The 14685-nt window shown below is 49.0% G+C and overlaps 2 protein-coding genes across 2 annotated transcripts; one reads left to right on the forward strand and one right to left on the reverse strand.

Annotated features, from left to right (window-relative positions):
- The first annotated feature begins 9561 nt into the window (after positions 1-9561).
- On the forward strand, positions 9562-12757 carry LOC117840969 (serine/threonine-protein kinase D6PKL1). The gene is made up of 2 exons (XM_034721519.2): positions 9562-10912; positions 11713-12757. Exons 1-2 carry the CDS (start codon positions 9870-9872, stop codon positions 12605-12607), a joined length of 1938 nt encoding a protein of 645 aa, XP_034577410.1. The 5' UTR covers positions 9562-9869; the 3' UTR covers positions 12608-12757.
- A 192-nt stretch (positions 12758-12949) lies between these two features.
- On the reverse strand, positions 12950-14413 carry LOC117840970 (uncharacterized). Its single transcript, XM_034721520.2, has one exon. It carries the CDS (start codon positions 14062-14064, stop codon positions 13102-13104), a length of 963 nt encoding a protein of 320 aa, XP_034577411.1. The 5' UTR covers positions 14065-14413; the 3' UTR covers positions 12950-13101.
- Positions 14414-14685: the final 272 nt, after the last annotated feature.

Below are 14685 nucleotides of genomic sequence, written 5' to 3' on the forward strand. Positions count from 1 at the left end.
GAGTTGCTGCCTCAATGTGCCATCTTGTCCTACCACAATCTTGCCCTTGTATCTCAAGATTTCATTTGTCAATGTATAGTTTGGAACAGCTTCACTGTCAATACTCAATTTTGTGAGCAGATCTAGGCAAAATGGATCTTGATTGTAAGTAACATTTACTTGTTCAACTTAAGCTGGAATAACCATTGTTATTGCTTTGACAGATGAGGCTGGAATTAGTCTTGGAAAGTGCATCAGCCACCTTATTTTCTTTTCCCTTCTTGTATTCAATCTTATAATTGTATCCCAACAATTTAACTAGAAACTTATGTTGTATTCCTTCCACAAGTCTCTATTCATGAATGTATCTGAGATTCTATTGATCTGCGTTTATAATTATAGAAGTACTCGCAAAGTAGTGCTTCCATTTCTTTAATGCTTCCACAATTGTCATGGCTTCTTTTTCATAAGTAGATGATGCAACTGCTTTGGGGCCTAATGTTTTACTGAGAAATGATATTGGTCTTCCCTTTTGCATAAGACAATACCAATTCCACTCCCACTGGCATCTGCTTCCAAAGTGAAAGGTTGAGAGAAATCAAGAAGAGATAGTACTGGTGGGTTAGACATGATATTTTTGAGCTCCTCAAATGCCTGTTGCTGAGTAAAAGACCAGACAAAAGCATCTTTCTTCAAGGCATTAAATAATGGTCTATAGATTACACCTTAATCTTTTATGAATCTTCTATAGTACCTAGTAAGACCCAAAAAAGCTTTCAGTTTAGTGACATTAGTAGGTTGTGGCCAACACTGAATCACTGAAATTTTGGAAGGGTCTATGGAAACTCCTTGTGCACTAATAACATGTCCCAAGTATTCAATCTCTGATTGTGTAAATGTGTATTTGGATAATTTAGCATATAATTTGTTATCTCTGAGTACTATGAGGATTGATCTCAGAAGATGAGCATGATCTTGTTAGTTGGTACTTTATACCAAAATATCATCAAAGAACACTAAGACAAATTTTCTCAGAAATTCTGTCAAAATATTATTCATGAGTGTTTGAAATGTAGCAGGCGCATTTATCAATCCAAATGGCATAACCAGGTTCTCAAAATGTCCTAAATGAGTAGTGAAGGCTACCTTATGAATGTTAGCTTTAGTCATTCTAATCTGGTGGTATCCAGATCTCAGATCTATTTTAGAAAACACATTTGCCCTAAATAATTCATCTAAAAGATCTTCCATGATTGGTATTGGATACTTGTATTTAATTGTGTTGGTATTGAGTTGCCTGAAATCCACACATAACCTCCATGTTCCATCTTTTTTCTTGACTAGAATGATAGGTGAAGAGTAGGGACTGACACTAGATCTGATCATATGAGCTTGCAACAACTGCTTAATCAGTTCTTCCATTGCATTTTTCTGGTGGTGTGGCAACTTATATGGTCTCTGATTAACAATTTTATTTTCTTCAATCAAGGGGATGGAATGGTCAATTGCTCTTGGTGGGGGTAGCCTTTGTGGTTCTTGAAACACATCCTGAAATTCTTCCAAGAGGTGCTGGATTTCAGATGGTAGTGGACCAGATTTTAATGCTGTTATCTCTTTACTGTTGTTCAACACTACCACAACTCCCACTACCTTCTTTTTAAACAATTTACATAATTTCCTAGTGCTGATGGTTGGGTTACTGGAACTTACAGTTTCATCAGAGAATGTAACAATTCAGCACCATCCTTGTTTATGGAAAATTCCCTTCTTTTCAAGTCCAAACCTACTAGACTGTGAGTATAGATCCAATCAGCCCCTAGGACTATATCAAATCCTTGAAATTTCAGTAATATGAAATCAGTAGTGAATTTGTGTCCCTAAATTGAATATTGGCAGTGTGTGCAAGCAGTGGAACTGAATATCTCTTTACCATTAGCAGCTGTAACTCTCACTTCATCAACAAAAGAAATTGGTACTTTACACTTCATGGCAAACTTGGAATTAACGAATGAAACATCACTTCCACTATCCACTAAAGTTGTAGCAATGCTAGTGCCAAGATTCAGCCTCAGTGTAAATGTTCTTGCTTGAGAAGGAACTCCTGTTAGAACATGCATTGACATTTGAAGGGTTGGGACTGGTTGAGCATCATGAAATTCAACATCATCAAATGTATCACCATCCTCTACAACTGCCACCTCCTCTTTATCATCATTGTCAAGCAGAATAACTGAGTATATTTGCTTCCTTTTACATACCTTGGTATGGCCTGGTACCCAAGGTTCTCTACATTTGAAATATTTTCCAGCAGCACTCAATTCAACAATGTTGTTGGGTACTGGATCTTTATCTTTGACTTTTTTGTTTCGTTGTCTCTAGGCTTGTAGGTAGAGTTGTAAACAGGTTGTTTTCTAAGAGGAGGGTTAGCTTCCTCTAGCCTTCTTGCATACTAGAAAGTTTGAATCAATGTAGCAGGTTTATGACACTACAAATGGTGCTGGATTTGATCTTGTAAACCAGACACAAAACTGCTAATACAATAAGCATCAGAAAGAGATGGATTGTCCCTCTTGACTGATTACATTAATTCCTCAAATTTGTTAACATAATCTTGAACTGATCCAGTTTGCTTCAAATTGTGAAACTTGCCAATTACTTCATAATGTGAGACTTCAATGAATATATCTTCAATCAATCTACAAAACTGGTGCTAAGGAAGAGTATTTGCATTGCATCTACTACTTCTCCACCAAAACACAACTTTATCAAATATGTAAAGGACAACAACTTTTACTCTGTCTTCATTTGTGACTCCCACCAATTCAAAATATTTTTCTGACTTTCTAATCCAACCATCTGGATCTATCCCATTAAATTTAAGAGAAGAGAGCTTGGAACCTCTAGCAACTGCTCTTTGTTGAAATTGCATCTGTTGTGCAAATGGACTGATGGTGTTTGAATTCATTTGTTGTTGGAAGTACTTTGGTGGAACTCTATCTTCTTGGTATTAAGGCCTTTGATTAGCTTGTTGTTTAGTCAGAAATGCTTCATATTGCAACTGATCTTGCTCACGATCATAGTGTTCATTTGCATGAATAAAGAATTCCTCCAACTCCTTCTCATTCCAAGGGCAATCATCACCCACACTAAAATAATTCTCTCCTTGTTGAGCCATTCTAGACCATTCACTGGTTTCTGTGTTGTGAAATTTGGCTGTACCAACTGGTGGAGGTGTATAGAATTGATGTTGGGCTCTCATTCCATTACTACCCATGTGAGCAGACTTGTTGGCCATATAAATTGGTGAAGGACCATATTGAACAATTGGATCCTTTATCTTCTGTCAATGATGGGTCTTCTTCACCTGTGAGCTTGCTTAAACTTGCTAAAATCTTGTCTAGTGAAGTTTCCAAGGTCTTGTTTTAGTCTTCTTGTTTCTTGATAAAATTGTCCACCGTTGTTCTCAAGCCATTCAACTCATCAGCAGTGGCATAAACCATTGCAACAGGGACTTCAGTGTTCACCATCTACTTGTAAATTCGGTTTGAGCAAAACTTTCCCCTTACAGATCCACAAGGTAAGTCTACCACCGCCAAGGTCACAGATTTGGTCGAGGAATTTTACGCAAGGACTTGCCTTGCAACCCAAACCAAAGAGTGACCTTCCTCCTTCACCACCGCAAATCAAATCCAAGACAACACTCATCATTTTACGCAATAACAGAAGCCTTGCAAACCTAGCTGCTTGAATCGACCGCCAATTTTGGGGAATTTGGGGTGTTTTCCTCGATCACGGGTAGGAGGGAGGGATTTCACGCGTGTGAGACGTAACCTTCTATCCACCACGCCAATCGGACAGTAATCGAGAAACGGGCTCTGGATCTGGCTGAATTGGCCAAGGACTTGTGGCTATGATTACCAATTGTGAGGATCAGGTAGATCCGGACAGGAATCAAAGGAACAAAAGGGAAAGTTGAGCCAAGAACAGATGAGAAAGAAGAACAAAATAGCACTGCAACAGCAACTTAACTGATAAACTAAGAAGATTCAGAACCAGGTCACCACCGTGGCCTTACTAGAGCTACTACTAATACTAGAGATAAGTTTAGGGTTCTTATTTTTTTATACCCTTACACCATGTTCCAAGGGTCTAAGGGGGTGTTTGGATCCATGGACTAGTTCGGGTCACATCGGATGTTTGGATACCAATTTGAAGGACTAAATATAAACTAATTATAAAACTAATTGCATAAGTCATGGCTAATTTGCGAGATGAATCTATTAAGCCTAATTAATCCATGATTAACACATATTTACTATAACATCACATGGTCAAATCATGGATTAATTAAGCTTAATAGATTCGTCTCGCGAATTAGCCTTCATTTATGCAATTGGTTTTGTATTTAACCTATATTTAATACTCCTAATCAGTATGTAAATATTTGATGTGACAGGGACAAAATCTGTCTCCAAACGGGGCCTAGATACAATGGTAGTTTATCCGGCAAAGACAATTACATTAAGTAAGTAAGATGTAAATGATGACGGCCGTTGGTTGCTTGATGGACGGCATCCCTGAAGTCGACCAACCGTTATAAACGTCACCGGCTTCCTCTACTCCCTTGTTCTGCTTCACTTCTGACGAAACTGAATGAGAAAGCCTCATTGCCATTCCTGACATCCGCCGTGCTAGCTCAGCTCCAGCCTGCTGGTCGCGCTCGCCGTATCTGGAGAGAGATGAGCGAGTGCTGCTCATCATGAGGAGGTGGCCTAGCCACTTGCTCATGGGAGTCCGAGATCGAGATCCGCTGGCCAGGACTGCTCCCCGCACTGGAGCTATTGCGTCGTGGTTGGGTGAGACCGCGTCGCCGCGCCGCCCCCTCGCCACCAGCTAGGACCGGCCCACCGTGAAGCGCGCTCGTGTCCTTGCCTGCTCGCCGCTCCGAGCCACAACGACTCTTGCTGGGCCCGTGCTGCGTCGGGGTTGGGCTACCGTTCCCGCCGCAGCACTGACGCCTATCATCCCCCACCCCTCCCGGCCGGGCCGCGCCGCCGGGGGTTGAGATGTCGGGGATGGCTTAGGGCGCGGAAGTGGCGGTTTTGGAGACCTGAGAAGGAGACTGGGAATGAGGTCGCGGTGGTGGCAGGAGGAAAGGATAAGGTGGCCCCACCACTGAGCCCCACCTGCTTCCCGCGCCCTCCCGCCCGCCAGCTCCTGGCAACGCGCTGCTCGACACGCGTCCTTTTTTTTCCGGATGAAACGCGGACGTGCGAGCAAAGGCAGTGGTCTTTAGGGCCTGTTTGGGAGCACTTCACTTCACCAAAAATCACTCCACTCCACCAACTCCAAAAAAATCGCATCCAAACGCGTTCGGCTCCAGCAAATCCGGCTCCAGAAAAAACGTGGAGCAGGAGGGTAGATCCACGATTTTGGTGGAGTACCTCAAGGGGTGCTCCAAAAACCTTGAATACAGACCTCGTCATGGAGTTCGTAGTTATTTACCCACCATGCCATCCGTTACACAGTACCCCTTCGATTCCGGTCAAAAGAAATTAGAAGAGCAGACCCATCCGCTACTCATCTCACTACTCATCTCCTGCGCCCGAGCCATACCTCCGCCGATCCGCCGACCGCCGCCGGCGAGATGGACGGGGACGGAGGCGCCGGACTGGGCGGCGCGGCGAGGGAGACGCCCGCCGGCCTGGGCGACGCGCCGAGGGAGCCCCCCGCTGGCCTGGGCGCTGCGGAGATGGAAGGGGCAACCCCCGCCGGCCTGGGCGGCGCCTCGCGGGCGGACCCTGCCGGCCTGGCCACCGTGCCGCGGGCGGACCCCGCCGGCCTGGGCAGGACGTCGCGGGCGGCCCCCGCCGGGCTGGGCGGCGCCTCGCGAGCGGCCCCCGCCGGTCTGGCCACCGCGCCGAGGGCAGCCGCCGCCGGTCTGGCCGGCGCGCCGAGGTTTGGCCGGCGCGCATCAAAGAGAAATGCTCCTGACACGGTAATGGAGTGTTCTCAATTAGATGTATATAAATTTATCGGTGGCTTTGAGATTGTCTAGGAAGATTTTACACGTCGTATTTGTACCGTATTTGTTGCGACCTTTCATTCGGTACAACGTTATTTGGTTCAATATTTTTTGCCATGGGAAAAAAATGAAGAAAGTATTGTACGCTATTTTACTGTAGCAGCGGAAAAAAAAACTCAAAAACACCACGAACGGTATTGACGGCCCGGTTACTGTAGCAGCCCGATTACTGTAGCAGCGTGGTTACTGTAGCAGCGGGAAAAAAAATGTAAACAATGCTAAAATCTCAACTGATCCAACCACCAAGGGCAAAATAGAATATTCCCACCAAAAACTCATATTCCTGGAGCTGGTGCACAACAATATGCCAAACACGTTCAACAACTCCATATTTTTCTGGAGTTGGTGGAGTGGAGCTGCAAAAGTGTGAAGCTGGTGGAGTGGAGCTGATTTCTGAAAGGTGGAGCCCCTTAATCAAGCTGAAGCTGATTCCGCCAACCTGTTTTGTTTGTTACTCAATGGGCTTCTAGAAGGGAGGGAGTATCGCGTTGGGCTCGCGCGCAATTGGCAAGGCCCAACAAAACAGACGTCGTGGGCCTTGGTTAGTGTGTATCTTTCGCGAAAGGCCGCGCGGTCGTTTTGTTCTTTCCTTCCGCGCGTGGTGTCCTCTGCTCTGCAGTCCGTTTCCCCGCCCGGATGAAGCCATACAGGTAGGCTGGTTTGTCGCGTCACCGATAACAAACAATCGCTGGTCAAAAAGGAAAGGAAAAACGTAACAGAAGTGCTGGTTCACCAACGCACGGACAGTGACACTGTTGCACCTCAAGTTTTCATGGACGCAGACATGCTCACAGATCACCCGATGATGGTCCAGGTCGCTTGCTTGCCATTGCCAGCAAGTGATGGTCAAAAACTCAAAAGCGTTGATGCGTCAGGCTGGCCGGTACAGCTTCCATGCCATGGAACTGTTTCTACAGCTGGTAAATTCTAAACTCTCTCTGCGATCTAGTACAAACAGAACTAGAAAACGGCAAAAAGCAATGATTCATCAAAGTGGGCAAACGGATGAAGTGACCATCTCGCTAAAGCACCGTGGATCCCTACAAAGCAGCAGCGATCCTTGTACCTTACTGATCCTGTATACTAGTAGTATTTTAAACTACGCCGGGTCAGTGAACTGACAAAGTGAAGCCGGCGCCTGAAAGAACGAGAACGCAGCCGCCACCGCTTTGACCGATCTCCGATTTTCCTCAGCTTCTGTAGCACAAAGAATGATCCACCTGGGATCAGATCATCGAAAGACATGCTGGCTCTCGCTTCTTTCGATAAAGAGGCGGGGAGAATCCGGTCCTTTCCCTTTTTCGCCCTTCTTTCTAGAATAAAGAGCAGAATGGGTTTTGAACGAGAAGATCCCTAGGACTATGCGGGAGGAAAGGAATGTGCTCTCTCCCCCACTACAGTGACGTCGAGCGCAACACTTGGCTCTAAAGAAGCAGAGACGCATGGGGGCAAAGTTCTAAATGTCAGGTATAGAAGAACAGGCTAGGTTTTCGGGGTCATGCAAAGCAGAGTGGGCAGTGTTTGCAGCTACAGACCGCCGTGACTTGTTCCTAGAGATCAGAAGCATGAGCGTTCCGGAAGTGGTCATGTGTTCATCGCTAGTTTTCTCTCACATGAATCCTGCCCAGAACCTAGGACGTCAGACATTCCCAACATATGCAAATAATGGCCAGGTGCCTTGTTCGCTTGGCCTTGAAAGAATATATAGGCAACGCTTTTCTGATGGGGAAAAGATTATTTGAAAAGTTTCGCTTGGGGTGATGTCTAATCACGTCCATCATCCGGACACACTCCGTCCTGGCCAATCTTTAAACCACACCCATACAAACAAGGGGCAATGCTAAGGTACACCCATTACTTCCTAGGAGGTAAGAGTTCAAATTAAATCTGAACCATTGGATATTAGGAGAGATAAAATAATTAAAAAGAAAATAAAAAGATAAACAACCGGTTATCACCTCTTCTAGGAGGAACATGTAAGCATATGCATGCCAACATGCAATTCGTTATTTAAATTCCGTTCGGTTGCAACTAATGAAATGTTAATTATTTTGTGTTTCTTAATTTGAAATGGTTAGTATTAGTAGGTCCCGTACATATTTTTTTTTTACCAGAATTAGTTGCACACCTGACTTTTGCCTTTGTTCACCCCAAAATAAATAACGTATAGATGGTGTACAACAAAAAAACGTTACAACAAAATCAAGCTAGGGATCTCATCATTTTTTTCACGCTGCAAAACAGGAGGGTCTATTTCATCATGTTCAAACAAACAAAATGATGCTAGAAAATTACGTCCGGATCACTTTTTATTTTTGTACGTTATAAGAAAAACATTGTGAGAAAAGGTTGCATCTCACCAATGTGTTTGTTACATCATTGTATTGTATGAAAGTTAGATCAGCTATATATGCAGGTTAGATCTAATATAGAGATATTTTCCCTATTTATCCTATTTTTCAAAATAAAATAATATACAAATATATATTTCATCTATTACCTCTTAGGAGGTAATAGTTATCCAGATCTAACTAAATGGACGGTCCATAGTCATTTGGGAGTACCTTAGCAATTCCCTACAAACAATAGATTGTGTAATCTTAGGTAAAGTTAAGTTATGAAATTCGGAATTGAGAAGTTACACAGATTAAGTTGTAACAAACTAAATATTGCCTATTAAATCTATGGTTGCCAAACCTTAGATGCGGCAACCTTAGGTTGCAATCCAAAAATGCCCTAAAGGCAAACTGAAGAGATAAGAGACGATAATATTTTTCCTTTTCATATGTGGAAATACATGGAACAATCATAACAACTGATGTGGATACTGTAGATTGTCTAAGTCAGTATGGCACAATCCCTTATTTCTATTGCGAAATTTTGTTTGACATCTTGTTGACATATGGAAGGATGGCAATAAGGAAGTGAGAAAAATAGCAATGGCATAAAAAAGGATTTACCCGGATATGTACACCAACTCAAGGCTAAATCAAAATACATTTGCATATAAAAATGCTCCACATAGTACAATTCATTAATATAGCTCGGATACGGTGAGTGACATAAATGAATCATTTAGAAACATACAAACATGTTGCGCATGACATATTTCCACTTGTTTCCTAGGAGGTTTAATTTCAATTTCAAATAAATTCTCCTCAAAGTAAACCGCCTTACTTCATTTGTAGCAGTCGATTCCAGATTTAAAGCTCTTTGGTAGGGCTCTGACTCTTTGTAAAATGGGAGGAGCCAGAGGGGCCATTTTTTAGCTCCAGTTTCTCAATACAAAACAGTTCTGACTCCTCTAACGCTCCATGCGTGAAGTTATTTTTGCTTCGCTGTTTGATAGGGCTTCGGCAGAAGCCGCCGGAGAATCTGGAGTCGGAGCACCGCCAAAAGGACCTCTTCCTTTTAAACCAGCACGGCGGGCCTACAGATTTGATTACAAAAGCGCGGCCCACCAAACCCAAGCCCGCTAGGCCGCTACCCTGTAACGGTAATATAACGTTGGGCAAATCAAACAGCGAAATCTTAGCAGCGGAAGACGCCGCGCAGCGTAGCGAGGGACAGCGCCAGTACTGCCCTGCTCAGTTCCTCTGCCGTTGCTGCCGCTGGCGCCTGGCGCCGTGTCTTCCTCCTCGTCCTCGGCCACCATCCCATCCCATCCCATCCGCAGAGAACACGCGCTCTCTCTCTCCTCTGCGCCGACTTGCCCTGTCCTTTCCCTCTCCACCACTGCCCCTCCTGTCACTTCCCCAACCTCTTTTGTCCGTTACATCACGCTCAAGAAGCTGCCCACGCCGCAATGCAGCCGTCACGCTCACAGCACGCCAAGCACCACCACCCAGGGACGGCGCCGCACACGCGCTTCCGCAGCCAGGTCCAGGTGCTGGAGGCGCCCCTGGATCCCGGATCCGATCCTGAGTACCAGGATTTCCAGTTCCGGTTCGTCCCGGAGGTGTTCGAGCTCCAGATGGGCGGCGTCGGCGGTGGCGGTTGCGGGGGAAGGAATGGGGACGGCAAGGCGGCGGAGAAGGTCCTCGGGTTCGAGTTCGACAAGGTGAGGATCAGCATTGCGTCCAGCGACGACGAGGCGGACGGGGACGCGCCGCCCAGGAGCTCCTTCTCCGGGGCGAGCCACCCGCCGGAGCCGGTGGACGACATGGACACCGTCTTTGTCGCCGTCGACGGCCGCGAAAAGCCGGTCCCGAAGCCGGTCATCTCGTGGGACGCGTCCCCGCCGCCGAGCGGCGCGGCGAGCCCGCACAGCAGCATCGACAGCTCCGGCGCCGCGGCCACGGTGACCAGCATCGCGCCGAGCTGCACCGTCACTAGCCGGAGCGCCAAGACCAGCGTCAGCAGCAGCGCGGCCAGCGACGGCAGCGGCTGGAGCAACGGCACCGGCTCCGGCGCCGGAGGGAGCGCGGGGAAGCCGCACAAGGGCGGCGACCCCCGGTGGAAGGCAATCTCTGCGGCGCGCGCGCGGGACGGGCCCCTCGCGATGGGCAGCTTCCGTCTGCTGCGGCGGCTCGGGTGCGGCGACATCGGGACGGTGTACCTATCCGAGCTCAGCGGCGCCGGCGCCGTCAGCGGCGGCGCGGTGAGGCCCTGCTGGTTCGCGATGAAGGTGATGGACAAGGCGTCGTTGGAGAGCCGCCGGAAGCTGAGCCGCGCGCAGACGGAGCGGGAGATCCTGCAGCTGCTGGACCACCCGTTCCTGCCCACCCTGTACGCGCACTTCGAGACCGACAGGTTCGCCTGCCTCGTCATGGAGTTCTGCCCCGGCGGCGACCTCCACGCGCTCCGGCAGCGCCAGCCCGGCAAGCACTTCCCCGAGCACGCGGCGAGGTACTCATCCAAGTCCTGTTTGATTCTCCTTGTTTGCTTCAGACTCTTGGTACTGTTCGGAATTGCAAACGGTGGTGTGGTGCTTATCTGCACAGAGAGAGATATCCATTGTTGCATTGCAGCGAAGAGTCCTGCAAGGCAAGAATCTTACAACATTGCCATGGTGAACTTATGCAGTTGCAGTTGTTGGATAATTTTTGTATGATACTTCTCTGGTTTTTGAAAATATAATGTGTATGCAGAAAAAATCGGTATGCCATTTCTCGGCATCACTCCCATACCCATATGCTCCGACATGACTAAATGAGTATATAACGCTAAGCTAGGGATGTGTCTGGCAGCTTCATCCATAGAGTTGCAGTTTATTTCTGCTAGTGCTATGCTAGAGTGCCAGTTAAAGTGCTACTACCTTGTTTTTTACCCTACTGTTTCTATCATGCTGTAGAACTTGATGCCTAAATTTGCATAGACAAAATGTTTAATGTCACTAGATTCCTAGATTAGGATAGGCACAATGTTTAATTCCACATTTTCATCATTGTGTCCTACGCTAGTTGTGATGAATGAATACAACAAGCATGCAACCTTCAGGCAATTATTCTGTTTGCTTAGTCTGAAACTCTGGCAAACAGATGGCTGCCCTACTTCTTTTTTCCTAAGCTGAAGATTACAGATACAGTCTTTCCTAAAAAAGTTTACAGATACAGTCATTCAGATTGCCAAAACGTTCTGCTAAATTACGTTTGTATCGCTCCAAAATTCAGTATGTTTTGAGGTGTTTGATCTTATCATTTTTGCAGGTTCTACGCCGCAGAAGTGCTCCTTGCCCTGGAGTACCTGCACATGCTCGGGGTGGTCTACAGGGACCTGAAGCCGGAGAACGTCCTCGTCAGAGAAGACGGCCACATCATGCTCTCCGACTTCGACCTCTCCCTCCGCTGCGCGGTCTCGCCGACGCTGGTGCGATCCTCGCTGCACCCCGATCCCAGGAACGCGCAGACCTGCGCCCAGCCCGCCTGCATACAGCCCACATGCTTCATGCCCAAGCTCTTCAGCCAAAGGAGCAAGAAGAACAGCAGCAGCAATGCCACCAAGAAATCCAAGGGCGGCGAGCCCAGGCAGCACCAGCAGGCGCCCGCCGGCCTCCCCGAGCTCGTCGTCGAGCCGACTGGGGCCCGGTCGATGTCGTTCGTGGGGACGCACGAGTACCTTGCCCCGGAGATCATCAAGGGCGAGGGTCACGGCAGCGCGGTGGACTGGTGGACGTTCGGCATCTTCCTGCACGAGCTCATGTACGGCAAGACGCCGTTCAAGGGGCAGACGAACCGCGCCACGCTGTTCAACGTCGTCGGCCAGCAGCTCAGGTTCCCTGACTGCCCCGGGACAAGCAACGCCAGCAGGGACCTGATCAAAGGCCTGCTGGCCAAGGAGCCCCAGAGCCGGCTCGGCGTCAAGAGGGGCGCGGCGGAGATCAAGCAGCACCCGTTCTTCGAGGGCGTCAACTGGGCCCTCATCCGGTGCAGCACCCCGCCCGGCGTGCCCAGGGCCGTTGAGCCCGCCGCGGTGGCGGTGCCAATGCCGGCGAAGCCCACTGCCGCGCCGGTGGAGAGGGTGGAGATCAACGGCAGCAGCAAGAGGATGGCAGGAGCCGGCGCCGAGTCCGGAGGGAAGTTCCTAGACTTCGAGTTCTTTTAGGAAATTATAGGAGCTTTAACAAAGAATACCTGCGAATTCCAGTAGTAGTTGTAGGTGTAGTTCCATGCGAATTCGAGTGCTAGCGTTTGGTCAATGGCATGTCTGACTGGTTTTCAGTTCTATGTTGCATCACCTCACTCTGTTGTTTGAGATCCGTGCCATGCCACTAGTAGTAGTCTCCGTCCCAAATTACTATTCCTTACACGATGTTTGTTATGTATCTAGATATAATATATATCTAGATGCATATCAATTAATACGCATCTAGAAAAGTCAACACGAATAGTAATTTGGGATGGAGGGCAGTCAACAAGAGTAATCGGTGAGGTTTGAGCGGTCCGAGAAACGATTACTATCATGTTTCTTGCCATGCTGTTATAATACAAAGTTCTAGTAGTAGATTACAAGATTAGCACCATAGTTTCACCGTTAATAGACCAAAGCATTCTGTACCAAAATGCGAATGCCCAGAACATGAAAAGAAACAGAGTACATTAGACGACCAGGTTCTCTGATGCGGCGACGAGCCCCATGCCGGCGGCGGGACTCCGGTGCCGCATGAGGACGCGCAGCTGCGCCCGCTGGCACTCGAGGTTGGACACCAGGTCCACCCTCTCCTCGCGAGGCCGCACGCGCACCGCCTTGGGGAACTCCACGAACCCCTTGATCCCCCTCCGGATGTGCGGGTTCTCGCCGCCGGCGGCCTCCCGCCGGTGAAGTTGACCTTGCTGACTCCGGCACGGGCTTTCTTGACCGTGTTGACTCCGGCTCGGGCTCTGCTGACCATGTCGACTCGTCGTCGGGCTTGCCTTGCCGTTCGGGCTGCTGCAGCTGCAGCTGCTGCTCTTGTGGTTGTTATCGCTGGCGGCGGTCGTAGCGTGCAGCTCGGCGACGGCGTCGTCGATCTCCCGCAGCTTCTCCTCCATGGCCGCCCTGGCGTCGGCGAGCTTCATCTGGACCCGCTCCTCGCGCCAGAGCTCCGCGACGCGCAGCATCCGCCGCTCCTCCTCGACGCCCTCTATCGCGCGCTCGGCCTCGTCGCGCGCGGCGCCAGCCTCCTCCCGCAGCGCCCGGCACTCGGCCTCCGCGGCCTCGCCCCGCCGCCGCTCCTCGGCCAGCTCCGCCGCCAGCGCCTCGCTCAGCGCCTCCGCCTTCCGCCGCATGCGCCGCTCGAACTCCAGCTCTGCCCTCAGGTCCCTGATGCGCACCACGCAGAGCTCCAGCTCCGACGACATGGCGCCGTACCCTTGGTCGACCTCCACCTCCTCTTCGACGCCGCCGTCCTCGGGCACGACGATCATAGGCGAATCGAGATTCTTGGTTTGGCAAGGAGAGCGCGAGGAGAAGGAAAGCTGGATGATGCCATGCGGGGAGTAGTCGGGGTTGTGATAAAGCTTCCAAGGATGATAGTAGGGCGAGCCGGCGCCATGATTGGTCTCCACTTGCACCGACGCCATCTTTCCGAGCTCGGGATCCAGTATTTTACCCGCCCTACTACTCGAGAGTGGGACTTGTTGGAGGCAAAGTGCATGGCCCCAAGGACGAAGGTCACCAGCCTCGCTCCTCCAAGCTTGGTCTTTGTGAGCTGTAAAAGGGACTAGCAGGAGTGTAGGAGGAGGAGATGGTCACGTCTCGCGCTCACATGCATGGATCCCGATCTCGGCGGCGCCATCATGGTGGTTCATGATCCTCGTCGCTTTTTCTTGCGCAGGCTGTTTATCATTCCGTCTCCTCCTGCTCCTCGGTCGGCATGCTAGCTGCTGATGCGGTGACGCTGGCGCTGTGGGCGTAGGAATCATGTGCGCGCCATGGCTTTTCGGTGACGCGCGCATGCCATTGCCATTGCCACGCCACGCAACCGCGTCGCGTCGCGTCGCATCCTTGCAAAAAGCTAGCGCCTGCTGCCTGCTAGTGCTGGACAGTGTCATTGTTGCCTCGAGTCGTGGCGGCAGCGGCACGATGAATTGTGTCTTTGTTTGATGGCTTCCCAATTGTGCCTCTCTGTTATTTTTTTTTTTAAAAAAAGGGGTTCCCGTTGAGGTACTCGCATGAATTGCTGCACTGCATCGGCCATCAAG

The sequence above is a fragment of the Setaria viridis genome, chromosome 9 (assembly GCF_005286985.2).
Source record: "Setaria viridis chromosome 9, Setaria_viridis_v4.0, whole genome shotgun sequence".
Taxonomy (NCBI): Eukaryota; Viridiplantae; Streptophyta; class Magnoliopsida; order Poales; family Poaceae; genus Setaria; species Setaria viridis.